The sequence below is a fragment of the Cydia pomonella genome, chromosome 3 (assembly GCF_033807575.1).
Source record: "Cydia pomonella isolate Wapato2018A chromosome 3, ilCydPomo1, whole genome shotgun sequence".
Classification (NCBI taxonomy): domain Eukaryota; kingdom Metazoa; phylum Arthropoda; class Insecta; order Lepidoptera; family Tortricidae; genus Cydia; species Cydia pomonella.
This window is the reverse complement of record NC_084705.1, coordinates 1,059,270-1,086,540: the sequence shown is the minus strand read 5'-3', so window position 1 is coordinate 1,086,540 and position 27,271 is coordinate 1,059,270. Positions and strand designations below refer to the sequence as shown.

At 35.6% G+C, this 27,271-nt stretch overlaps 1 protein-coding gene across 2 annotated transcripts in view; it reads left to right on the top strand.

The window, feature by feature from the left end:
- LOC133515743 (scavenger receptor class B member 1-like) overlaps window positions 1-25,925 on the top strand; it is a 30,085-nt gene extending 4,160 nt beyond the window's left edge. For both annotated transcript variants that reach the window (XM_061848315.1, XM_061848314.1), the window contains exons 2-13: window positions 10,667-10,733; window positions 12,059-12,153; window positions 16,039-16,202; window positions 16,826-16,973; window positions 17,311-17,404; window positions 17,712-17,818; window positions 18,155-18,279; window positions 19,772-19,895; window positions 20,239-20,383; window positions 20,907-21,025; window positions 21,453-21,578; window positions 22,888-25,925. In XM_061848315.1, the coding sequence (XP_061704299.1) occupies window positions 10,691-10,733; window positions 12,059-12,153; window positions 16,039-16,202; window positions 16,826-16,973; window positions 17,311-17,404; window positions 17,712-17,818; window positions 18,155-18,279; window positions 19,772-19,895; window positions 20,239-20,383; window positions 20,907-21,025; window positions 21,453-21,578; window positions 22,888-23,151 (1,554 nt within the window). In that variant the 5' untranslated portion in view covers window positions 10,667-10,690 and the 3' untranslated portion in view covers window positions 23,152-25,925. The remainder of the gene's footprint in view (window positions 1-10,666; window positions 10,734-12,058; window positions 12,154-16,038; window positions 16,203-16,825; window positions 16,974-17,310; window positions 17,405-17,711; window positions 17,819-18,154; window positions 18,280-19,771; window positions 19,896-20,238; window positions 20,384-20,906; window positions 21,026-21,452; window positions 21,579-22,887) is intronic.
- The last annotated feature ends 1,346 nt before the right edge of the window (window positions 25,926-27,271 follow it).

Sequence of the window (27,271 nt, the reverse complement as noted above, 5' to 3'; positions counted from 1 at the left end):
TTTGCCTTTAAAAATCTAATTTGTTTAACAAACACAGCGAAGAGGACAAATCGCCAAACGTCTACTATGCGTCGTTGAAGAGTACCATTCTGATCATCATCAGCAGTTCCACTTCATCAAATGTCACTTATTTAAATGTAAATGCTTGATTTGTCAAAGAAAATACAAAAATCACTATATGTATGCCTTTCATATTTGAAGAGTTCCCTCGATTCCTCCTGGATACCATCATCAGAACTGAGTTTTGACAAAAACGGGACCAATCTGTATATATATAAATTCAAACAAAAAAAAAATTTCAAAATCGGTTCAGAAATGACGGAGTTATGGAGTAACAAACATTAAAAAAAACATACAACCGAATTGATAACCTCCTCTTTTGAAATCTTGAAGTCGGTTAAAAATGTAGGCGTGAAGGGTTGTCCTCCCATAGAAAATTTTATTTACCGCACCTTACTTTATACATCATTTAGAAACAATGACATACATAGTCATTCTTTAAAAAAGTTTGTGCACTTACACACTGTTTGCCAACCAATGTGCCGTCGCAAACGTATTCACAATAGGGTTGTTTCCAATTTTTTTGAAACGTTTGTAATACTTTCTATATTAACCAAACGTTGCCCTAAAATTTAACTTTTACCCTAAAAACGGCTTTAAATATGTTAAATTAACAAAATATATTTTGACCCATGCTTTCGCGCCCAAAACGCTCTTTGAAAATTGTATGACGTCACAGTTTACGGTTTGACACAACTATGTACATACCAAAGAGTAAAGTAATTATATAGGTACATACACACGTAACACCAAGGCCTCCCGTTGTCTATTCTCAGTGCAGAATTTGATACTCAAGCCGTAGCCATTTAGGTGGTGGGCAAGCTGTGTATGCGTGCGTGTCGGTTTTTAACCAGCTACTAAAATATGTTTTCTGCAATAATGAGTTTTTATATATCGTAAATATTTATTATCCATTAGCATTTCTATGATGTTAATTTTTAGTGCAGATATCGCAGCTTCAATTAATTGCCCACCACCAAAATGGCTACGGCTTGAGTATTATTTTGTGCGAGAACAGACCTATATACTTACTTTACTCTTTGGAACAGACAACGGGGGGGCCTACCGCAAAAACCGAAAGTCGTATATTGTGGGGATCTTTACACATAATTAGAATGACAGAGAAAAATGCCCGCAATGACGAACTTCGATTTTCGCGGTTATAGCCCAGTGTCAAACCGTGAGTTGTGACGTCATCAGAATCTTCAATGTCGTTTCGACTTCGGTCACGTAACGTATGTTAAAAGATATTTTAAATTCAATATTTACAAAAATATGCTCATTAGAGGTCCACTAAAGGCAGTTTAACATGTTCTTATAATCCATAAGAATTTATTGGGATACTATTCTGCCCTAAGATTTGTAGATGAAAACAACCCTATTCCCGAACGCACCCGTCGCTGTCACTTACATTAACACTTTTAAATGCAAAATACGCGATAATCCGAATTTTGCCAATATATGTAGTCGATTCAAAACTCTTATTTTTTAACGCTCTTTCATTTGATTATAATTTCATTCGGGTCTACCGTAAACCTCGACGGAATTATTAATATAGATGTATTACTGCCGCTTCTTTTTGCCATCGCCCTACGCGACAACATTCCCATCTTCACCACTTAGATGGTTGGCAGTCCTCAACTGTGCGTGTCTCCAGGAACTTTCTGCCTCGCACAGCTAAACTGTGGAATGAACTGTCGCCAGCGGTGTTTCCGAACCTATACGACTTTCAAGATAATAGCGTACTTCCTTCTTAAAGGCTCCATGGGCGGCGGTAATCGCTTACCATCAGGTGATCCGTCAGCTCGTTTGCCTCCTTTATCAAAACTGATTTTATTGTAAAATCTAAAAATCCTAAACAATAATAATTTCTTGACAGATATCAAATACTAGATCTGTAAATATATACAGGATGACCTTAGCCATTGGACAAACCCTGAAATCCCACGTAGGGTTACTTTTCAGGAATGCTCTGACTTTAATATTTTTTTAATTAGAACAAAAGATAAAAAAATAAATTTTACGAACAAAAGTTATTTGCAATAATCGACTACAAAAAGAAACACTGTGTTAATCTTTGGCAGTGTTTTTGATAATTTGTTCGAAATATTTGATAATGATGACATTTTTCAAATGTCAGAAGTTTTTTTAGTGTCATAAATAAAAAAGATAATCAAAAAGGTCGAAGAAGGTTCCATACTATTCTTTTAGGATGTTACTTTAGGAGCTACTAACACATACAGGCTGGTCCAAGGTAAAAAATGGTAATTTGTTAATTTCTTCGAAACCGCTACACCGGTTGTTATGATACTTTGTACACTGGTTCTTAATACCCTAATGCATATGTACATTTCGGCTTTGTCCAATGGCTAGGGACACACTGTATGTGCAGGACTCGTCTTGATGTTGAGAAGAGAGAAACGTTTCCTGTGAATCGCATTTTAGTTTTCTACTCGTATACATACTCGTACATGTATAGAATAATAACTTATTGTAAACATACCATCTTCTGAGATCCCAATCTCAGAAAATAGGCTGTTGTACGAATAGAAACCTAATGCAATCGTACATTAGGTCGATTTCATGTAAATAGGACTAACATAGGACTACAGATCCAGTGTTAATTGTTTTTATTTTAATTCTTGACCCGAGGGTAGGGTAAGTTACAAACCAACAAAGGTACCAAAAAAACGGGTAATTCCCACATAAAACAATTAAATATTAAACTAAATAAGTACGTTTTTTCAACAAAGTTACTTCAACATATTACAATAATTAAAAAAATAAAGCATTTTTAAATTTTTAAACATAATGTTTAAGTACATAAATTGTTTTTAATATTTAAACAATATTTACACATGTTTGCGAAAATACTTTTAGAATCTTGAGGTTCATTGTTCATTGTGTTAAATTTGTAAATTCAGTTTGGCAGGTACCTACTGAATATTTAAAATTTCAAATAAAATATTCAAACTACGTAGATGTACATATGTAGATACATATACACGGTGTTTTTTTAATCTTTTGACCGTCAAAGACGTCATATGACGCGCGCGGCTACCGACAAGGTTCACGATTACGCGTCGCGTACGATAGGCGTGGCGTTCAAAAGGTTAAAGTCTTAAACTTTCTCAAAGAAACCGGTATTCTAATTAACTCCATTTTGGAGATAATAAATGATTTTTTTTCTGGTTAGACCCCTACGAGCAAGCGTGTACACTTCTCTTATATATCTTCCGTTTCTGTAGCGCATCGGGAATGTTCGTAACGGCGCGCGTGGACTGTTTTTAATACTACCATGCGTTCACGCGCAGCATCCCTGGTGCGCCGGGTGCGTGGCAGTCCTAACAGTGTATGATGCCCTCGTGAGAAGCCACCTTGAATGTAACGCGGTAATTTGGAGTCCACACGAAGCTAAATACAAAATCATGATGGAACGCATTCAAAATAAATATGTTAGGCTCCTTTACTTAAAGCTATATGGCGTATATCCGGGGTATCCCTTGCTGTATCCCACGCTGTTCGTGCTGGGAATGATAGGGTATAGCAAGCTAGAGGTGAGGCGGGAACTTGCTCTCGCTTCATATGTAGTTAGGGTGATGAGAGGCGAGTTGTGTAACCCCGGGGTCCTGCACGCCCTGGCGCTGTACGTGCCGGACCGGCACGTGTGGCGCCGCCGCCCGCCGCTGCTGGCCGTACCCCTTGCTCGCACAAAACTGCTGAGGGAAGCCCCGCTAACGAGGGCCATTCGCACTATCAATAAACTTGCGTTGAAGTTGGACATATTTACGTGCTGTCTGAATGATCTCACAAAGGCTGCAATGATAACATTAGGTTAAGTTTATAATTATATAGTCAATAACTCTGATTATTGGTTTGTCGCTTATCTATCGCATTAGGCTAAACCTGTAATGATAGATTTAAGTTTTATTAATAAATAAATAAATAAAAAAAACAGCATCCTACGAATGATAGCGGATAGGGTCGACTGTCCCTACTTGTCGCACTGTGAGGGATTGCATTCCCCCATCAGTGTTGTTTTATTTTAAATTAGTGTTTGCTGTACCTACTAACAGTACTAACCCCTTAGTTTGTAAGTTCTACTAATAAAAATATGTGTCCGCGTGTTACATGAAATAAAAATATTCATTCATTCATTCATTCATTCATTCATATAAGGCCTGTTTACATGTTGATTAGTATTTAGTATGAGTTTGCTACAAAACCCAATTACTATCTCGGGTGATTGATATTCGAGATGTTATTGATGTGTCATAGTTTTCAATTGTTTGGTGGATTTCGGGTTAAAAATTGATTTTCTCATAAGAAATTTACATTTCACTTAACGAGAACTTAGAACAAATACATAGTTGTTTTCACCAGTAAGCATAATTAGTATAATTACGTACCTATCTAATTAAATGCTAAATCTAATTACATAATAAATGCTAATTATTTGTACAGCAGGTATCGATGACGCTAAAAAAAAGGGTAGAAGGATAATTTTACATATTCCATTATTGAAGCTACGCTTGACAACACATGCTGTGGTGCAGGACAGGGCCGCAATATTTTGTAATATATAGGATTTGACTTTTTTAGGGTTCCGTAGCCAAATGGCAAAAAACGGAACCCTTATAGATTCGTCATGTCCGTCTGTCTGTCCGATTATGTCACAGCCACTTTTTTCCGAAACTATAAGAGCTATACTGTTCAAACTTGGTAAGTAGATGTATTCTATTAACCGCATTAAGATGTTTACACAAAAATAGAAAAAAAACAATAAATTTTGGGGGTTCCCCATACTTAGAACTGAAACTCAAAAAATCTTTTTTCATCAAACCCATACGTGTGGGGTATCTATGGATAGGTCTTTAAAAATGATATTGGGGTTTCTAATATCATTTTTTTCTACACTGAATAGTTTGCGCGAGAGACACTTCCAAAGTGGAAAAATGTGTGCCCCCCCCCCCCCCCCCCCCCGTAACTTCTAAAATAACAAAATGAAAAATCTAAAAAAAATATATGATATACATTCCCATGCAAACTTCCACCGAAAATTGGTTTGAACGAGATCTAGTAAGTAGTTTTTTTTTAATACGTCATAAAATTAAAAAAAAAATTTTTTTTCATCAGACCCATACGTGTGGGGTATCTACGGATAGGTCTTCAAAAATGATATTTAGGTTTCTAATATCATTTTTTTCTAAACTGAATAGTTTGCGCGAGAGACACTTCCAAAGTGAAAAAAAGTGTGTCCTCTCTATCTAAATATCTAAAAAAAATATATGATATACATTACCATGCAAACTTCCACCGAAAATTGGTTTGAACCAGATCTAGTAAGTAGTTTTTTTAATACGTCATAAATGGTACGGAACCCTTCATGGGCGAGTCCGACTCGCACTTGGCCGCTTTTTTAAACTAGGTAGATTAGTTGCATCTTTTACTGTTTTTGGTAAGCTATTATAGATACGTGCTCCTTCATAGGTAGGTGATGTTTTTTTTCACCAGATTTTTAGTGCGCGGTGGAGGCAAATATAATTTGTCAGCATTTCGAAGGATTCGTTTGCCCTTTTCTCTATTTCTGGCGTGTTACTTCAGTACGTATGGTTTTGGTTAATATTTTTTTATAAGTAGGCATATTCTTTATATAATATAACTGATAAACGCTCATAAGATTTGTTTCCAAGTAAATTTGTCTTGTTGGAGTGAGAAAGTCATAATAAATGGTTTTGATTATTTTATTTTGTGTAGGTAATTTGGAGATCTTTTAAGGCTGACTTTGTTGCACTCCCCCAAATCTCAATGAGATAATCCAAGCGAGATTGTGCAAGCGAGTAGTACCTATATGTTGTATCGCACCTGACGCGGAAGGCAACGCACAATGCCACAGGACGAACCTAAGAGAGATGATAATTTGGATCTAATCTTGTTGATGTGTGCGTTCCACGTCAAATCCAACATTAAGCCGAGATACTGTTCCTCTTTATGATTAAGATTAAATGGATTTCAACATTTTATTAAATTGTTTACAATAACAATATACTCGTACATTCTGAATAAAATAAAATTATGACTACTTATAAAATAAAACTACTAAAACTAAACCTACCTAGAAAAAATAAAGATACCTAAAACAGACCCTGGCCTCTTGGCAGGGTGCCCATCACGCAGGCAGCATTCCCGCGCTGTATCGCGACAGCAAGCCTTTGCGCGAGAAAACTGCCTGCGCGAGGGTCTCCCGTTGCCTCCCTCAAATTAAATATAATGTCCGTGTTATTATTATTATTGAGGTGTTGCGGGCCTTTGAGTGCGTCCACCAAGCAGTGATCTATTGTGACGGCCCTTTAAAGTTCATTACTAATGCCCGTGGAATCCAGGAAGTCCTCGATTCTTTGGGCCGTAATGTTATGCACCTCATAGGATTGCAAAACAAGTCGCCCTAAGTACTTCTTTTTGACATTAGTGTCAATGTTACAACAACGTTATTTATTATTATTTACGAAACATAATAAAAAACACTATGCCATCCAATTTTCTTAAATTTACTAAGACATACCCAGAAGTTAACGAGTTTAAAAAAAATACCCTGTATGTACCGTGTTGGGGCCTAGCCAAGATCTCAACCGTTTCGCCGTAGCGAACGAAACGCCTATCTTTCTCTCGCACGAATATGAAAGAGTGATAGAGGCATTAGCGTTTCGTTTGCTATCGGGCCAAACCTTGGAGGAGGTTTAACGCCTTGTTGGTAATTTTCTGTACAAAAGAGTGTGCCGATTTTTGCGGGGGAGAGGCGCGTCAAATGTATGGCTATTTGTACATAATGTACAAATAGCCATGTCAGTCTATACAATACATATGACCATTGGCCGAGCTTTTCGACAGAGGGGTAAGTTCTTAAAGACGGGCCAATCAATTATGATCTTGACTGTTACGTACTGGCACCAATGAATGACCGACAGGAACCTATAACCGGCACTTTTATTTTTATCCAAGAAAATATATATGTTTTATTAAATAAAATATGTAAATATGTAATAATGTCTCATTTTGTCACAACACGACGCCGTGAGCCGTATCGTGTAATTTGGCCCATAAACTTAGATTACTTAGATCTAATCGCCATTATAATTATCTTAATGAAAAATAATATTGTATCGTCAGCATCAAAAGTAGCGGATCAGATCGGTCTGGCCTAGTGGGTAGTGACGAGTTAGAGACCCTATGAAGCCGATGGTCCCGGGTTCAAATATTGGTAAAGGCGTGTGATGAGCACGGATATTTGTTCCTGATTCATGGGTATTTCTATGTATTTAAGTATTTATATACTCGTATTATATATATCGTTGTCTAAGTACCCACAACACAAATCTTATTGAGCTTACTGTGGGACTCTAGTCGATTTGTGTAATAATGTCTTATAATACAAAAAAAAAACGTTAAAAGTATTCTTCGATGACTACATTGGATTAATTGAAGCGTTGCTTCATGATCTACTATTGATGCTCAGCAGTGCATCTATACCTAATTATTAATTACCTATAAGCTACAATACCTATCCAAAATATTTCATATTTTACAATAACAGTCAAATAACTACCTCGCACTAGTCAACGTCAAAAATATCTATATACATATTTGAACCTTACTCGATTGTAATAGGATGTATACGTTTGACATCGGGTGAAGGTCCTAGGTTAAACCCATTGAAAAAACAAGATTGAAACTGGTTTGTTTTCCTAGTTTCGACATAATCGCGCATTACGGTTGATCTAGTAAGGTTATTATAGAAGAAGAAGAAATGACATTTATTCCATAAAGCACACATACACAGGACAAGAAGATGAAAGAAATAAGATAGAAAGATAATGATAAGAATAACAAAACAAAAACAAAAAAAAAACAACAGATATAAATTATGTACACGTTGAAATCCGAAAATTACACACTTGGGTCCAGCAATGTGTGCAGTAAGGAAAAGGCCCTGTCTCAGCATATTGTTGTTGTTATAGTTAATTTGATCATAACTGCGTTATGATGATGATGTCCTGCATCGAGGACATAGAGCTCTGGAAATACCGACTGTCCTGGTTTTGTGCGGCTTTCTCAAGATCCTTCCAGCCGAAACATGCTGCTGTTGCCTCCTTAAGAGAAAACGAGCTGAGACCGTATACTGAGACTTTTAGGTGAATATCGCCGTCGCGCTGACGGGGGCGGCGTCGCATAGCGAGTACGGAACCCTCAAGAAAGGTTTTGTTTTTACAAGCTTTTATTTAACTTGCCCTGTTAGTATGTATGGGCCATATCTTGCAAGTTAAAGACCCACTTCCCGATTTCCGATGAAGCTGAAAATTTCCATACATATGTAAATCGGGTGACAATGCAATATTAAATATGGTACCATCAAGCTGATCTGATGATGGAGGCAGGAGGTAGCCATAGGAATTCTGTGACAAAACAACGCAACCTAATTGTCTCGATGAGTATTAGTTGCCTGTGGAAAAAAGTACCTACAGTCAGCGATAAAAGCTTGTACCAAAAATTAAATTTTTGCCAAAAACTTACTCAAAACGTCAAAATAGTACAATTTAAAGAGTTAGTAGAGTGATCATGTTCAAATGACTTTATAAATATTATTTTGACTGAATGTTACAACATGTTATTTAGTTTTAACAGTTAGTTCATTTTGTATTTCGAGTTAGTGAACTACCTATAAAAATTTGCATAATAATTTGCTGACAATTTTAAATCATGTATATTTTTTTGTTACTGCGTAGTTTGGAACATACGTAAGCAGAATTTACGTAGTTACAAAAAAAAGTTTCATAGCGTCTTTTGAAGTAGGTAAATGTAGTTTCTTATTCGAAAATAATTTTGGTCCAATCCTCCAAAGCCTACATAATTCGCGAAGTCTCACGAAACCACTAGAAAATTAGTTTTAAGATTTCCGATACTTTAATTATTTATTTTTGTCTCCATCGCGGATCATTCGATCGCAAATGATATTTACAATTTGTAATCTAAACTTGTTTTTAATGGCTATGATAATATCAATACAAGGTTTTTTTTATTATGATCGATTAATCATAGTAACCTTTAAGAGGCTGTCAATACCTAAAGCGCGCACACTGTCTATTTGTATCGGAGTAAATGAGATAGCACTGTCGCATGTTACTGGGCCTGGGCAAGGGAATAATAAGAAAATTATTTAAATAAAAAAAGTGGATTATTAGTGTAATATTCTACTCGGTAGTGGTTTAGATATAAATGTTTTGAAATTGTGATTTTAATTGCAGACCCATAAGTCAAAACAATAAAGACATAGAACCGTTTAATTGTGATTTTAAGACCAATCTGTGCAATTATTTTCTATCGAGCCGATTTCGTTCAATCATGTATCGAGTACAACGAAGGTCTTTGAAATATAATTAATATGTAAATATATTTTTCGTACTTGACTAAAACAAATAGTCTTTCTTAAAAAACTGTTTAAGTAACATCAATTTCAAGGACATTGGGTGTTGACAGCCCCTTAACGCCACTGAATGCGACGAAGTCTTTAATTAAATGAGTCTTAATCGTGTAACCTTATAATTATTAACCCTGACGTTTCGAACGTGACGTAAATTGTTGGTCGCTAAAAGACTGTCCACAGGACCAATGTAATTGATTTGTATGTTTACGATTTTGGCCACATAAATACCACAATTTATACATACTAAGTGGCTCTGTGAGCTGTAGACCTCGCGTTAAGCTTAGAAAATATAAAAATGAAAAATATATTGAGTCGTTATCATAGTGAACTCACAATGGTCTTAAGCGCCATTAGACGCTCTTGTCGCTTAAGTCCTTTATGTCTACGAAGCGAAATCCAGAAAAGTTTATATGACATTTTAGTCTCTAAATATGATCAGGAATTGGAAAAATCTTTCGGTTTCCTCATGTTACACCGTGTTTCTAGATAAAAAAAAACACAAATTAAAACATTTAATTAAAATATTTTTTTTTGTTTTCATAGTACGCGACAATTTCATAAAATACCGACAAGCGCTCAACTGTTAGTGTACCCTATCTGATTCTGGATAAAAAATATACAGATATATACCGTGTCTTTATAGAATTCCGTTAACTCCGAGGTATGAATAAGTAGGTACGTTTAAGGAAACTAAATGGCATAGTTAATTTTCGAAAAAAGGTTTTTTTAAAATTGTTTTCTTATCTTTTTTTATAAAAAGTAATTAAATGTTGCATATAGTGTTGTTGTTACACAGGCATTACATTTAATTCAACCAAACAATTGAAAACTATGACGTCTGTGACATATCAATGTCATTTCGAACATCAATTGTCCGATATAGTACCTACTTACTTTTTGTAGCAAATGTATAAACTATCAATATACAAACAAGCCCTAAGGCAAGTGTACACGCTCGTAAGGGCCTTATAAGTGAAAAATAAATTATCGATATCCCCGAAATGAACTTAATTAGAATACCAGTGTCTTTGAGAAACTTACTTAATTTAAGCTCGGGAATGCTTGAAATTAACAGAAAAAAAACACGGTGTATAAGAGTCGCAATTTTTTTAATTTTAATTGTTTCAGTGGATCGAATGCAGCCGATGAGCCATGGCGTTCAACACGACACGAGAAGCCAAGTTAATGGCGAGAAGTAAGTAATTTAATTATTTTAATTGGATAATTGGTAGCGATCTCCCTGGGTTCGAATCTCGGTTGTAAAATATTTATGAAACGGGAGTTGTATTGTATTGTATTGTACTCTCGCAACTCGACGACCTGCGCCTATTTTGCGTGATTGGGGGTGGGCTAGTCCTGCCAGCCCAGCTCCTCGAGGAACCCTATCAAACCTTTAATGTTGAGTAGGACCTCGGGGAGGTCTTTCGGGAATCCGAGATGTTTAGCCCTGTATGGAGTCACTCCGCTGCATTCCAGCACCACGTGAGAGGCTGTTTCTTCTGTCTCCATGTATCCTTGGCACAGGGGTCTGTCTGTGACACCTGTTGTGAAAAGATGTTTGTTAAATAGTCCATGACCTGTTATGAAACGGGAGTTATTGACGAAGAAAGTAAAGAAAAATAGAAATATTTTTTTCAAACGTAAACTCATTTCGCATGCAAAAATATTTACCAAGGCTCGATTGGTTCATTATTGTTGTATCCCTTTCTAAAATATATCAAATAATAGATTAAGTCAAATGATACTAGAGGAGCGACACTCCTACTTTCGAACATTCTCGGTCCCGATCAGCTCAGCATTGCTCCGAGCAATTATTAGGATTGACACAATTTGACATCCCTATATGTGCACGATCACAGATAAGATAATGACTTGAAATTCGACACCCTCAATGGCCGATAGAGATAGTGCCATATATTAGAAACGAACAGCATGATTCGTCTCTGAATCGCTGTCGAACTGTTTAGTAGGAAGTGTCATTTCTCTACGGTAGTAGGTACTATTTTTTATTCTGTGACAATACACAGCTAATTGGGACTTGTAGCGCGGTTTTGAATAACACCACCACCAATATTCGAGATACACACATAAATAAGTACAACTGGTTAGTAAAAGATTGGCTTAGTTAGGGGCTTGGAGGCCAATTCCAACTTATGTTTTGACATCAAAATAATATCTCATCACACTCTTACTAGTCCGTAGTTCCGTACATGTTAGCTCGAAAGATACGCACGGGCGAACGAGAACAAACTGTACCCCTAGTGTACATTTTTTCGATAGCGAAATTTTATATGGGATTTTGAATTTCCAAAACGTCCCGCTTGGCGCGCTGTTTCTAAATGAGACTTAACGCAAACGCGTACGTCAGGTTTCGCTATCGAATAAATTGACACTAGGGGCTCTGACGTTATTTGGATATAAGTTCGATGTTAAAATGTAAGTTTAAATTGGCCTCTAGGTTGACCTGCGAGATAATAATCAATTAATCATTTTTGACCCAATCACAATTATCCCTTGCAGGAAGGCTGATGATCGCCTTCTTTGCTGGGGTGCTCAGCATCATCACATCTGCGATATTGATGGCCATCAATCCCGTCCACATCATAGCTAAGTTTGTAAGTATTTTTTTTTTTCTCAAACTTGCAATGAAATGTTGACATGACTTCAAATTAGGTCTTATAATACGTATCAGGTGCGATGAGTGAAGATGATATGTAAAGGAATTTCATACATCTTTTCACACCAAGGCCTGTAAACAACCTTTTTTTTAAACGTCAAATTGTCACACAACGTCTTGATATTCAACCATCAAATAGTAGTAGATTCGTTATTCGTGTTTAGCCTTGGAGGATATACAATCTTCCAAGTGTTTAGCTGTGTAAACCTACGAATGAAAAAAAATACTTTGATTGAAATGAAACAAATTGATTTATTTCATTGCAATTTTGAGAAAAGCCCTTTACAAATGTTATTTAATGTGTATACAAATATTTAATAAACTGCCTAGTAATATTAAAGAATTACCCTTAAGGATGTTTTGAAAGAAACTACAACAATGGCTAGTGCAGAATTCTTTCTATTCGATTTAATGTGTAGATTAAACTATTTTGACATTTAATGTGTAGATTATCAATTTGTATTTTTATTAATGTTTTATAATTGAATTCTTATTGTATAAATTGCATGATATAAATTTTAATTTATTGTGTATAATTATTGTTTGCATGCCAGTATTGTTTGCAAGATATGAGCGCACCTCTACTTATTGTAAGTTATTTAACATCCTGTATAACCATGTCTCTTGCAAATAAATAAATTCATTCATTCATTCATTCATTCATTCATGGGAAGACAGCCAGCCATAAAATCTTATGCATAATAATACCTAGTACATTGTGTATTCGGCTTAAGGCTTAATTAACACGAGTTCGTAATTCTTGTACCGCCCGTGGCGCACACAATGTTTTTCATCACACTTGTGATGAAAAAACTAAATTTTAAGCGAAATAATTAATAAATACGGTGATATTTCAAATATTCGTCCGCCATATTGTCATTTTTGACAGGTTAGGCATCGAAGGTACAGATAGACAGACAGACATATCCGGCATTCAGCCACGATTGAAAATTGTGTAAAAATACTAAAAATATTTTAAACGGCTATTAAATTAATCAAATTAAATATTTATAAACATACACATAAAATTATAATTTATAAACGTCAGTATTTTAAAAGTAAAAATTACGCCCGTGGCCAGTACCCCTAGTGTAAATTTGATCGACATCATAACGTGACGAACGCGTTTGCGTTAAGTGTCATTTTGTATAGGATTTTGAGTTTCCAAAACGTCCCGCTTGGCGCGCTCTTTCTAAATCACATACAAAATGAGACTAAACGCAAACGCGTACGTCACGTTTCGAAATCGAATTTATTTACACTAGGGGTACAGAACAAAAATTCAATGTAAATGATGTACTTACTGCGTTAAATGTTGTCACAGTATTATTTGTGTCTGTCATTAAATTAACAATACATGTTTACAATCTACTCTACCTTATTTGACTTGAAATCGAATTAGTATTATCTAATCTTTCAATTCAATTCAATTCAATTCAATTCAATGCATTTATTTGTCGAAAAGCAGGTAGTGTTACAAACAGTGTTACATACAGATAATTAAGTGCTCCACTTTTGGCCATATTATGAGGCATACAAATATTTAACGTGAGTGGCGTGGCGGTGTAGCTCATGAGATTCAATGTAGGTATTTGTCATCATCAAAATAATAAATGTCTACTATTTAAGTATTTACATACACATGCTTATCAATTAATGTAAAAATATATATTTTATTATGATATATATTTAAATAATATAATTTAGATAATATATGTATTACAAAAACATGCATCAAAAAAGAAGTTCTCGTAGTTTAAACTTCTTCTAGTTTTTCTGTCTTAAAATGTTGTCAGTGTTGGAAAGAGATAGTTGTAAATTTAGCATTCTATCCACTTCTGTTCAAGGTGGGGCATGATATAGAATATTAAAGGCTTGTGTAACTCTCGTGTTTGTATCGTCACGTAGACTTGACATCACTTTAGCAATACGTAGTAAAGTGTACTAGGCCAATACGTGATTTCCCTAATTTTTAACTGACCGTCAAAAAAAGTTTTGAATTAGACTTGTTTCCTTAAAACCTATGTCATTTCAAATGACATACCTACATTTAAAACTTTTGCGTTATTAAAACACATCATAATTAATCAAACATAATTTTATCAAAATGGCGGATATCACTTAACCCTTCATGTCAGAAAACAGCACTTCTTAGAAGTAGTCTTATGGTTCAGGCTAGACAATTATTTTATAAAATTAAGCTATTTTTCAATGATTAGTTTTTAAATCTATAATATCACCTACTTTTGGCATGAAAATTAGAAAAACTTTGCTAATTACAACCAAAAATAAGCAAGAAAGGCTGACCACTAGTACATGGCTGAGCACTGGTGCATTTACCCTACTCGTATTACAAATAGGAACGTCTGTCCGAACACTTTACTCACACAAACAAGCCCTATTGTTAAAAACAAATTCTAAAGGAACCTCTTCTTTGGCAGTCAGTTAAAATTAAGAATATCACACACTGTAGATACCTGCTAACAAATAGGCTTAAAATGTCCTTTACTATAAGTCGGTATCTTTAGGTATTTAAAAAAAGGTAAACAAACAATTTCTACATTTTCGGGTAATTTTAATATGTATTGGTTAACCAACCAAATACAAAACCGCCTGGATCTGTCACTGAACGACCTGACTTTAAGCCTACTTTATTTGATCATGTAATGTTTTCATCTACCCTCAACTGCCTTAAGGAGCCATTTGAGGGTAGATTTTGTTTACCTTTTTTTAAATACCTAAAGATACAGACTATAATTATTGCTGGTGGCCTAGCGGTAAGAGCGTGCGACTTGCAATCCGGAGGTCGCGGGTTCAAACCCCGGCTTGTACCAATGAGTTTTTCGGAACTTATGTACGAAATATCATTTGATATTTACCAGTCGCTTTTCGGTGAAGGAAAACATCGTGAGGAAACCGGACTAATCCCAACAAGGCCTAGTTTACCCTCTGGGTTGGAAGGGCAGATGGCAGTCGCTTTCGTAAAAACTAGTGCCTACGCCAAATCTTGGGATTAGTTGTCAAGCGGACCCCAGGCTCCCATGAGCCGTGGCAAAATGCCGGGACAACGCGAGGAAGAAGAAGAAGACAGACTATAATTATTGCTATAGTGATATCAACTAGTAACTGTCAATACGGATGTCGAATTCCGTTTTAAGATATTGACATACTTATTAACTTAGTTAAATAATAAAGTGACAATAACATACTAATTGATTTACAATTCCATGATTATTGTGACGTAAATGGAGACTAAAAGATAATGTGTTAAATGAAAACACGAAAGAAGGCTACCTAAATATCTACAGTATGTTTTTTTAAATTCGGGTAAAAAGACCGAGGTATGTAGCCTGAAAGCTATATTGTGGCTTCCCATCAGAGAAAGATTATGCTTCGTACGCATAAGGATCTTTCCTTCAGAAAAAGGTCCTTGTGCACATGGATCATAAGAACCCTTTTCTGATGGAAAGCCGCATAAATGTACACTACAGACTCTATAGGAAAAGTCAGTAACAGATTATGCCGATATTTTGTGCTTAAACTACTTAATTAATATTGGGTATTCAATTGTCTGGAATTGGTTATTAGTTTCTGCACTTTTACCATAAAAATAATTAAAAATATATGTATTATATGATCAAAACATTCACCGCAATTGGATCATTTATGATATACTTTTAAAATCTTTGGGTTTCATATATAAAATCAATAATTATCTGTAGTTTAATAATGAATTGAAATCGTAAGTGACCGTTAATATAATTTAAGATGCCTGAGTTTCACAACAGTTTGGTAGTGTGGTATATTTTTACTTTTTTTTCAGCAAACCCGCATAGCTCCCAACTCCCTCCCATACCACCTACTCCAGTCCGAGGTGGAAGGGGTCCACGTGAAGGCGTACCTCTTTAACGTCACCAACCCCGTGGAGTTCCTGAGCGGGATGGACCGTAAAATGAAGATGCAGGAAATCGGCCCTTTTAGCTACAAGTGAGAGGTTATTATTAAGTTAAAGCAACGTCGCCATTTTGTATTTTATTGACATAACACATGGCCTTATACATGTATAGGCACTGCCAAATGAACAGCCATCTTAATCATTAAAATTAAGTATTTTATAATAAATATATCAGACAGAAAATGATGCATCAAATACCACTCTTTTCGCGGATTGACGTTATTAAGTTAGCCCTGCGCATGATGTGTGAAAAACTAGTGACATAAAGGCAACTTTCTCCACATATTCTTATCAGAGGTAGAGGGGATCCACTTTAACGTCACCAACCCCGTAGAGTTCCTGAGCGGAAAGGACCGTAACATAAAGATTCAGGAAATCACCCCTTTTAGCTATATGTGAGAGGTTACTGTTAAGCTAGAGCAATAAATGTCAGCTAAAACACTATTTCGCTAGTTAAAACTAAGTTTCCTGAATGCATTGTTTTAAGAGCGTTTTCCCAGGTTAAAACTAGATATTTTAAAAGCCTTGGCCAAAACTAAATAAAATTGGTATTTTTTTTAACAAGTTTTAAGTCAGAACGCCATGCAAACACCGTAATGCGAAAAAATACGTATCTTGAATCGGGTTTTTACGTTAATATATTTATCTTTTACAGAGAACTTCGCTCAAACGACGATTTAGAGCTAGACTTGAACGAAGGTGTGGTGCGATATACGCCCAACGTGAATGTGGAGTTCGTTCCTGAGGAGTCTATCGGGCGCCCAGAGGACATTCATGTCACCATACCTAACATTGCTATGCTGGTGAGCAAATATGATTTTTATTTTACCACATCTCTGGCTGACAAGTATATAACCCGCCTGGTAGTACCTAAACTGTTATCGTCCCTTTAAAATTCTGTACATATTTTATTTGAAGAACTCCGTACTGACCACGAAAAACGAAAATCAACCCCTGCCTCCTGAGAAAACCAGGTCAGCGCGTTCACGGTAGGAAATTCCTCTGAAACCGTACAGTGCGAGATCATTATGGAAAATGTACGCTCTGCCGATGACTTCGAAGCTTCGAATATTTCTAATTTTGGGACAAAGGCATGAATCATAATAAATACAAACAAGTTTGATAACTTTTTCTCTACAGAGCATGACAGCCATGATGTCCTCATACCCGTTCTGGACGCGGCTCGGATACAACGCCTTGCAGAAGCAGGTCGAATCACGAGCGATCATAACTGGTAAGTAATATCATAGAGAAATAAGTAAGGATAGAGTGCTAACTCCATAAAACAGTTTTCTTACCAAACAAAGTAGCGGTACTGATAAATCCACTACTTGACGCTAGACTAGATGTCAACTATGAAATAACCCGCGTAAAAATCTAATCCTAACAAAACGAGGTATACGAAGTTTAAGCCCATTCATTGACGGAATTATGTAGTCAGTAATATTAAAACGATTTTCACATGCATAATGTCTCACCCATCGCCATGTCATTTATAACAAACTTTAAATGTTAACATGAAGTTAAATTAAATGTTGCAGTCTCGGCACACGAGTACTTGTGGGGGTACGACGAAGCCCTCATCACTATGGGGAACACGTTCATGCCCGGTTGGATACACTTCTCCAAGATGGGCATTATGGACAGGGTAAGTCAGACAAAACATACATATTTTTAAGAGCCTTATTAGGCTTTTTATTCTCAAGAACACGGCAGTCATGCTGCCAAGTCAAGACTTTTTTTAAATATATCAGGCAGTTTTTTTGTAATTGTCGATTTTTTTCTTCACATACCTATTTTTTTTTTGTTGACAGATAGAGTTCCCTAATTCAGTACAATATAAGCATAACGTATGCCTTACAAAAAATCTTTTCTGAGTTACGAAAACGTATAGTATTTTCGTAACTTAACGGAAAATTCCAGTTTTTTTTTCGTATTTATCTTAAAGTAACTTTATTTCATATAATGTCTATTTTATTTTCAGTTATACGATAAGACGGTCCCAAACCGACTGGAAGTCGGTGCCACAGATACTGATAAGTTTGAGATTAAGTCCATGAACGGGCTTAGTGGACTGAGGCCGTGGGGATACGAGGATAATACGACCAGGTAAATAGGGATTTTTATTATTTACTAAACGGCAATCAGTGCATCAAAATCGTAAAAGCTTAAATCAGTGAAATTGTGATTTTCAGTAACTGGGTCGATTTGGCTGTCGATTTTTTTTTCGTCATTTTGGTGACATAAACATAGACATAATTCCATCTCTTTCTCAGGTTTCGCTGAAGTTACTAAGAGCTCTTCATACCAGTTAAATATTATCTACATCTAAAATACATTAAAAAAAGTGATCCGCAACCGATATGCGACTTACAGGCAGGGAGAATAACCAAACATAAGAAAACATAAATTTGTATAAGCTGAAACTGATACGCTTAACTGGTGCTGCACACTCGTTTAGTCAATCAAAAAAAAATATTTTTTTTTTATGGTAGAGGAGGCAAACGAGCAGACGGATCACCTGACGGTAAGCGATTACCGCCACCCATGGAAACCTGCAACACCAGAGGGGTTGTAAGTGCGTTGCCGACCTTTAAGATGGGAGTACGCTCTTTTCTTGAAGGTTTGAAGGTCGTATCGGTCCGGAAATACCGCAGGCGACAGTTCATTCCATAGTTTAGCAGTGCGAGGCAAAAAGTTCCTGGAAAAACGCACAGTTGAGGACTGCCAACCATCTAAGTGGTGAGGATGGAAATGTTGGTGTGTGTTGTGTGGTGTTGTTGGGTGGATATGAAATACAAGTGCAAAAAAATACAATAAGTAAAATTTATTAATAAAATCTGCACATCCAATGATCGAACCCGGATCGTCGCTGTTATCACATGTTTCTAAGCGGCTGTTTGTCACCTGCGCCACTATAGGATATACATTAAGTCGGTGAAATTAGGCTACTTATTAAGAGGGTCGTGACGGAAAAAATCTTAGACTTTTTTCGCCTATCCGTCAACCGTGTGGTAAGGAACTTCGTTCCAATAAAAATCGGCCCAACTAGGTCTCTGTCTGGGGTCACGTAATCACTAGCATAGGGGTTAGAGGAACTGATTTATTTTCCATTAAATCGTATATGTAATAAAATCGTTACCCATACGCGCACAAGTTGTTAACTTTTGCCCACAGCAGTAATAACTTTTGTTTTAAAATCTGTGTCCTAAGTACTGTGTGATTTTGTTATATCTGACCATAACCTGAGGAATGAATATGTAGTTTACACTGCGGTCGCGTTTTTATCGCCCGTCATGTCATGCGTCACTTTGGCACTTACATACTTGTTAGAACATGACAGGTACGGTGGCAGACGATAAAAAGGTGACCATGCTACCACTGCCGAACAACTCTTCGTTTCAATCATTCTTCGAAAACGCAAAAAAATATACTGTCCTATACATTCGGTGAATCATATGTCAATGTTTTTTATGGACCAGCAGATTTTTTTTCGCGATTTCTAATTTATCTCCTTAGTAAAATTTGTTTAATTTTACCTGCGTATTCACCCCTTTAAGTATGACCAGATAACAAAATCACCCTCATATCCCTCTTTCAGAACAAAATGCAACACCTTCATCAACGCGTACGAGGGCGTGGCTTACCCGGACGATTTGACTCCTGACACGGAACTCCGGATCTTCCGGAACGTTCTATGCCGGTTCTTGGAGCTGGACTATCAGGTAAGGTTACAACAGCAACTTGTTTAAATGTCAAGATTTGAAATTATTTGTCAGCCCGCGGCGGAATTGGTCATATCAGGAATATTGGTCAATAATTAACTAAAAGATGTACTTAACTGTGAAGAATCAAAGCCTCCAGTGCCCGATTACTTAATCTAGTGCTAGCTATCCGATTTGCTGCCTAGCTAAACGATCGGCAACTTATCAAATCTAATAGGTAAAAGGTTTGGTGGTCAGGAAGTTTATTTTTCTTTATAAGCGCCTTGTATGTACTTAGATCTTAGATCATAATGGAACAGTCAGAATTTGTATACACTTAACATTGTCTAATAACCCTTTTCAGGAGCAAATCACCATGGACTTCGGCGCTGATGCGTTGGTGTACAAGATCAGTAACCGGACGTATTCGCCAGGGAAGGACAACGAGTGTCTCTGTGGCAAGGGGATTTGTATGGACGGATTGTCGGATCTCTCGCCGTGTTTTTATGGTGAGTTTTGATGAGGAAGGGCAGGATAGCCTTTTAAAATAGTTCCTGACTTCACGGCACTAATTATGCAAAATTTCAACCTACAAAAGTTTTAGGGTAAAATGGATGCCGTGAGGTTCCAAGAGGTAGTAGAGGGTTAAAATGTAGTATGACATAATTTGTCCTCTCAGTGCATCATTAGGTAATAGTTACGAACTCAATGCTTTGGTGCTTAAAGCTGGTGGGAAGTGATGGTTTGAAAATGTAACTTCATTAATAATAGCTAGGGCAACCAGGGCTATTCCTGAACGAGAATATTTATAACCGGAAAAATAAATTAATAACTTTACGACTAATAAATGATTTTTTATAAGTACCTAATTAACTACAAATGTTTAGCTTTATTTCAAGCGCATTGTAATATGCCTACTAGAAAAATCAATTATCTTTATCTTTAATGATGGAGCTTACATTTAAGGGTTGAACCTATGTAATAATACGACACAGTTTGGCCTGCAAGCATGAATTTTCATTGTCTTTCCAGGTCTGCCTCTCGCCATGTCCAACGCGCACTTCTTGAACGCGCCCCCTGAAATGTACGAGCGGATTGAGGGCCTGCAACCGGACGAGGCCAAGCATGGCGGACGGTTCCTCATTGAGCCGGTAAGGATCAATAAATTATAGAAAAGTCGTTAAAGTGGTCATACTCAAGAACTTTTATGGAACCAAATATAGAAAAAGTACCCCTGTCCTCATACATTTTGTGTCAAACTTTAAATTTTTTTTTAAATAATTGCGTATGCGAGTTCATGGAAAATGATCACTTTTTATCACTGTTATTATGTTTCCATAATCAACCAGTAATGTCCATTGACATCGATAGCCAAAGTAGAATTTTTACTTTAGTATTTTGGATTTTATGGGTTTATTCCGATTTGTCCCCGCCTCACGTGACCGCCGCTATAAATGAGATAGGGACAGATGGGAACGATTCATATGAATGCACCTTTTCCCATCTGTGCCCGGCGGGGACATAATAGGAGTAGGTATACAATTTTTTAACATAACATATTTTGGAACATATTTGCAGCAAATCGGAGCCGTCATAGAGACAGAGTTCACAGTGCAGGTGAACATCGTGATGGGAGATGTCAGCTTCAACGATGATGCCAAAGCCATGTCCGGCATGGTTGTGCCCGTTGGATACTTTAAAATTGTAAGTGTTTAACGAAACAGGGATGGATGTTACACCCTATCTTACCAGAAACTGAATTATTGATTGGCTACGAGAACTTGATAGCAATAGATACATTTAGTACTATAGAGATGGACCAACAGGCTCTTAAATTAGCGTGGTAAGAGGCGATTTGACAGGTCAAAAATCCCCCCATCCCCTTCTTATTCTTCTCTCGTGTCGAGGTTCCCCTAAACAGTGGATGCCCAGAAAGCAGCGGTACTGACAGCCCGGACCGTGGCATCTCTCAGGTCAGATTCAGAGCACGAGTGTGGGCACGCGGGGCAATCCAGCAGGTGCGCCATGGTTTGTGGTGCAGTGTGGAAAGCACATTGGATAGAGTGGCCACGAAGCAGTCCTCGGTCGACCATGCTCTGTTTACAACGGCCAATCTGAGACCTGAGCCTGTTCATCGCCAAATGGGCCATGGTATCTTTGTGCAAAACAAAAATATCCATCCCCTAGAAGATAATATACAATCATCATATTCATCATCATCTTTGTCAGCCAAATTCTTTGCAAGGTGGATGGATGGCTATGCAGCGTTTTCCAATATGTGATGTCACTGAATGTCGATGTAAAAAAATACCTTAAAGCTGATACTTTGCCGTATCTTTGTCGTTCTGTACAGTTCCAAAACAAACCAACTACCTATGTATTTCAGTTTAATTCGGGTTATCGTATATTTTTGTTTTGTTTGTTTTATTTTTATTTCAGATTTTGTATCCATATCGTGTTAGTTACAAACAAATCTTAAATTAACTTAAATATTATGTTAGTAAAATAAACATAATAGGGTTGTTTCCAATTTTTTGAAACGCTTGTATTACTTTCTACATTAACTAAAAGTTGCCCTAAAATTCAACTTTTATACTAAAAACGACTTTAAATATGTTAAATTAACAAAATATATTTTGACAGATGCTTTCGCGCCCAAAACGCTCTTTGAAAATTGTGTGACGTCACAGTTAACGGTTTGACACATAACTACATACACACGAAGAAGATACGAACTGTCAGCTGACATTTTTCATTTGTTGTTTATCACCTAACTGTCAATAGTGTCAACCCGAGAGTTGTGACGTCATCAGAATCTTCTATGACGTTTCGAGTTTGGTCACGTGACGTGTGCCAAAAGATATTCGGCAAACATTTTCGATGTACTGCACCATCTAGGTAGACCTAACAGCATTCTGAAGGCGTTGTTGTTGCCAAGGGCGTTATAGGCTCGTTAGGTATACCAAATCACCAAACCAAAAGAAATTGCATAACAACGTTTTTTCTATTGCAGATACTCCCAGCTCTGCCTGAACACACCAAAGACCAACTCAATTTGATGTACAAAACCGGCCCTGCCATCTTCTTAGCGGTTGAGATATCACTGTACATCCTCGGCGCCCTTCTCATCACCTATTCCTTCGTTCAAGTTTTCAGAACGTGGCTCTGCGCTGATGAGAGGGCTATTGAGTACCAGACCCCGAGTGATGAGAAGAAGGCGACGATATTGTGCGTTCCGTTGATGGACTTTGATTCTAAAAGCAATAGTTTTATGTGATAGTTGAGGATACAGCAGTGTCATCATAGAACAACGAATATAATGCATTTAGAAAGCGAAAATTGAACAATAGAATATAATTTCGTTGTATGCCTTTCTATCGCCCGAATATGCGATGTTCATATTTAAGCTTCCAGTAGGCAGGAAACCTTATGGGTGAAATACAGCATGGACTTTTGGACATGCTAAAAGTGAAGTTTTAGAATACTACTACTAACGTTGTGAATATTTTTTGCTCAAAACAAGTTGCAATTGAGTGAAAATTTTCGTTTTATGGATTAAAAGAAGCTTACAAAGTAACTCTGCCTCACTCTGTATAATCGCCGTAACTACAATTGAAAGATTCATTAAGAGTCCGCAGCAAGCTCTGCCAAATTTCACCATCCCATACAAACGGAGTTTCTTTCTCATTTTAAAACTATGCTGGTTTGTAATTAAACTTTTCCAATACAATGACATGAGTTATATCTATGCCTGTAATTAGTTTATATAGCTCCAGCTTTTAAGACAAACGAAACAGAGCAAAAACAAGTTTTGTATGAAAAACTTAAATTCGCTGTTTTTTTTAACTATCTTATACCTTTAAACGAGCAATTCTTGTATATATATATATGTATATATATTTCTGTGATCTCGGAAACGGCTCTAACGATTTCGCTGAAATTTGGTATATAGGGGTTTTTGGGGGTATACAATCTATCTAGATTAGTCTTATGTTTGGGAAAACGCGTGTTTTCCAGTTTTCATGCGTTTTTCTTTCGACGCAGAATATGGTCGCTAATTTCGTGTTGCCGGCCACTGTCCGTCTGGTCCAGCGGGTTAAGACGCCGACTGCTAAACGAGTGTTACGGGTTCGAATCTCGCCCGGTAACTAACTTTTGTTATTTTTTTATAAATTTGTAAAAAAATGTAGTTAAGATTATCACCTATAGACCACCATATTACAATAAATAGTTATAACCGAGCAAAGCTCGGTCGCCCAGGTACTGCTATCTGAAGCTACATAAACTAATTGATTATCTTATTGTTAGTACAAAGTTATAGGTAGGTACAGAGCAATCTAGCTATTCGTTTAAAATAGAGAGCGTAACTCCGTTCTTATGGAGAACCGAGATAGCTGCGGACTCTTAAATAGTTTAATAATTCTCGCGTAATAATTCCAAATTGAAACTTATTTTCCAAATGCTGATAGGAAGGAAACTTAGGTGTGGCAAATCTGGCATTTTTGTTGAAAGCAGATTTGCATTGGAAGTATGGATGTTGAAACTTTTTTTTACCTATGATTTGTACCGAGTGGGACTGAACAGGAGTATAAATTTAAACGGGTATCTTAATATTGCACGTCGTTCAAAATAAACTGAAGATTTTTTCAAGTAAATAAAATTAGGAAGCCAATTAAAAAAAACCAACCAATTTTTTTTTAATCTTTTGCTCTTGTTAGAATACCCACTCTGTATATACGCTGGTAGGTGCTAGCTGTAACGTAGAACTATGTCATAGTTATGAAGGTGCGTGTAAATGTTTGACAAGCAAGCCACATAAGTAGAGCAAAGAGCATATAATGAAGTAGAGAGCGAATTTGAAGTAGCGATCTCAATATTAATATGGACATGACTGGTATAATTTATTATTTTTTCTAGACACAAAAATAATGTAACTTATCGGAACAAAAAAATAAAAATCTTTTTGGAAGCTTTCATAAATATTGGGCAAAAATTGTAAAGATAATTAATAAAAACATCGTTTGTTAATTTTTAAAAAAGTTTATTTTTTTAAGTTCTTCTTTAATATTTCTTCTGCACATGCATAGTAAAATAAATATTATGACTCAAAGAAATGAAAAATAAAAATATCTCGATTCTACAATGCTCACAGAACAATTCATTAGTTTCGAGGTAGTTTATTGGTTCTTCCTCGCTAACGAAGTCAAAGCAATAATGACACCTACTCACTTACACTGCATTTTAAGCATACACCGTCGAAAAATACATTTTCAATTTTTCATCCGTTATGTTCACCGTCCACAATGGTAACGATTTTAAAAACAGTTTTATATTTAAATCTCTTGGCAATTCTAGTAAAAAAAAAAACATTGTTTGCAAATTGGCATCTAAACCAAGAAATCCATAATATTAACTGAACTCGCGTTATTTAACGAAACACTTTGGATTAACTGAGCACAAAAATATATTTAAAGAATTACAATTAATGGGTCATTGCTGTTACGACGATGTTTTCAGACTGCCATGGTTACATACATTTTAAATTATTCTATTTTACTGTGACATAGTTCTAAAACCAAATAGAAAATAATTCAAGAAAACTAAACCATAAATAAAACCTTTTTGTAATGCGGAGCAGAATATTTCACAGTTACAAAAAAGGTTTATGTAAGTATTTGTATTTTAAATTAACTGTACAGAGGTCAAACATTGACATAAATAATTTATGAAGCCGCATAATGATAATGAATGTTTTTAACAAATTGCACTAGTCATATCCATATTATTCCAAATCCGCTCTCTACACCTAAGCATAACATGTGACTTTACCAACCACTCATGAAATCTACTGTTGTGCTGTGCTGTCGAAAAGTTTTCAAAATTACGAAATTTGTACATGAAATACTTTTGATACAGTCCTCAAGTTTCACATATGTAATTAAAACGCACCAAAAGTTTTTAAATATACCTATAACTTCGTTTTTTCTTATTAGACTGTAAACAGTCTTGACGTTTCTTATTATTGATTATTTTTTAAACACTTTTGAAAAATAAGTAACAATTAATATAAAATATATGATTATTTGACATTCTTTTGGTTTTATAAGTAACATAATAGCTATTATTTTATAAATTTTTTTCAAAAAAGGATACGTTAAGATTGTTACCCTAATGCTAAAAAACCATGTACAATGTGAGGTTACACCGTTTTGCTCAAACAGTGATATTTTCCACAATTAAATTTTAATAATTTGTAAATTTAATTTTAATTTACAAGGGGAAATGCGTTTAAGGATTTTAAGTATTTAATACGGATCCATTTAGGTTATCTTAGGGTGAATTCCTATCTGTCCCCGCGCCACGTGACCAAGGAGGGGACAGATGGGAATACAATTTTAGGAATAAATATTACTGTGATACGTGGGGGCACGTAAAACATATCTTTAATGTTGATGTATTTAAATTGAGCAATATGTTTGTGTTCATTAAAAGACTTTTATTAGGTTAAATACCTAAATTATCATAAACAATTCAAAATAAAAATTACATATATTTGCATATATTTTTTATCGAATATATTCAATTCTTTTGCAAATTATGTTTTTATAAAATATGATATTTTAAAAATATCGTATAATTGCCAATTTCTTGCGTAAAATATATGCTTACTATTTTTTTATCGATTATTGAACAAATGTACTGTTTATTTACTTAGTAATTAAATAAGAATTCGTGAATATTATTTTAAATACGTCCGCACTCTGTAAGTAAATATCATAAGTAGACAGTTAGGATTTTTGGGATCGGATTTATATAAGTAAATTATATTTTATACAATTTTAAAGTAATATGTTAAAAATGATACACAAAAAAAGGAACAAAGGTACAAAAAAAGCTGTTGTAAATAAACAATTTATGATATAAAAATTACATCTTTTCGTTACAAAACCTCTTGTTTGGCGATAAACAATGATGATGTAATATAAGTATATATTCGTAGGTACTTTACATAAACGTTTTTATCTCACTCGGAAAAATAGCACTGGCACTAGCACTTTAAAAAATTTAGATTTTTTAATATTTTATTTTAGAACCCGGTATTCCATCCTTTACAGAATTCCAATATATTTTATTTCTTTAAAAAGTAAGTTAATCTTTAATAATCATTAAAAAAATTACATTTTATTTATAAATATTTGTATACACATAAAAGTGACTGTAAATCGTATAAATATTTTGCTAAAACAATAAAACCCACATTGCCCTTCTTTAAATTCTTACTCAACTGGAAAGTAGTCCTCATCAGTGGATTCACTATTACTTTTGCTACTACTGCTGTCACTACTATCACTACTGCTAGAACTATTGCCACTATCATCATCACCACTGCAATCTTC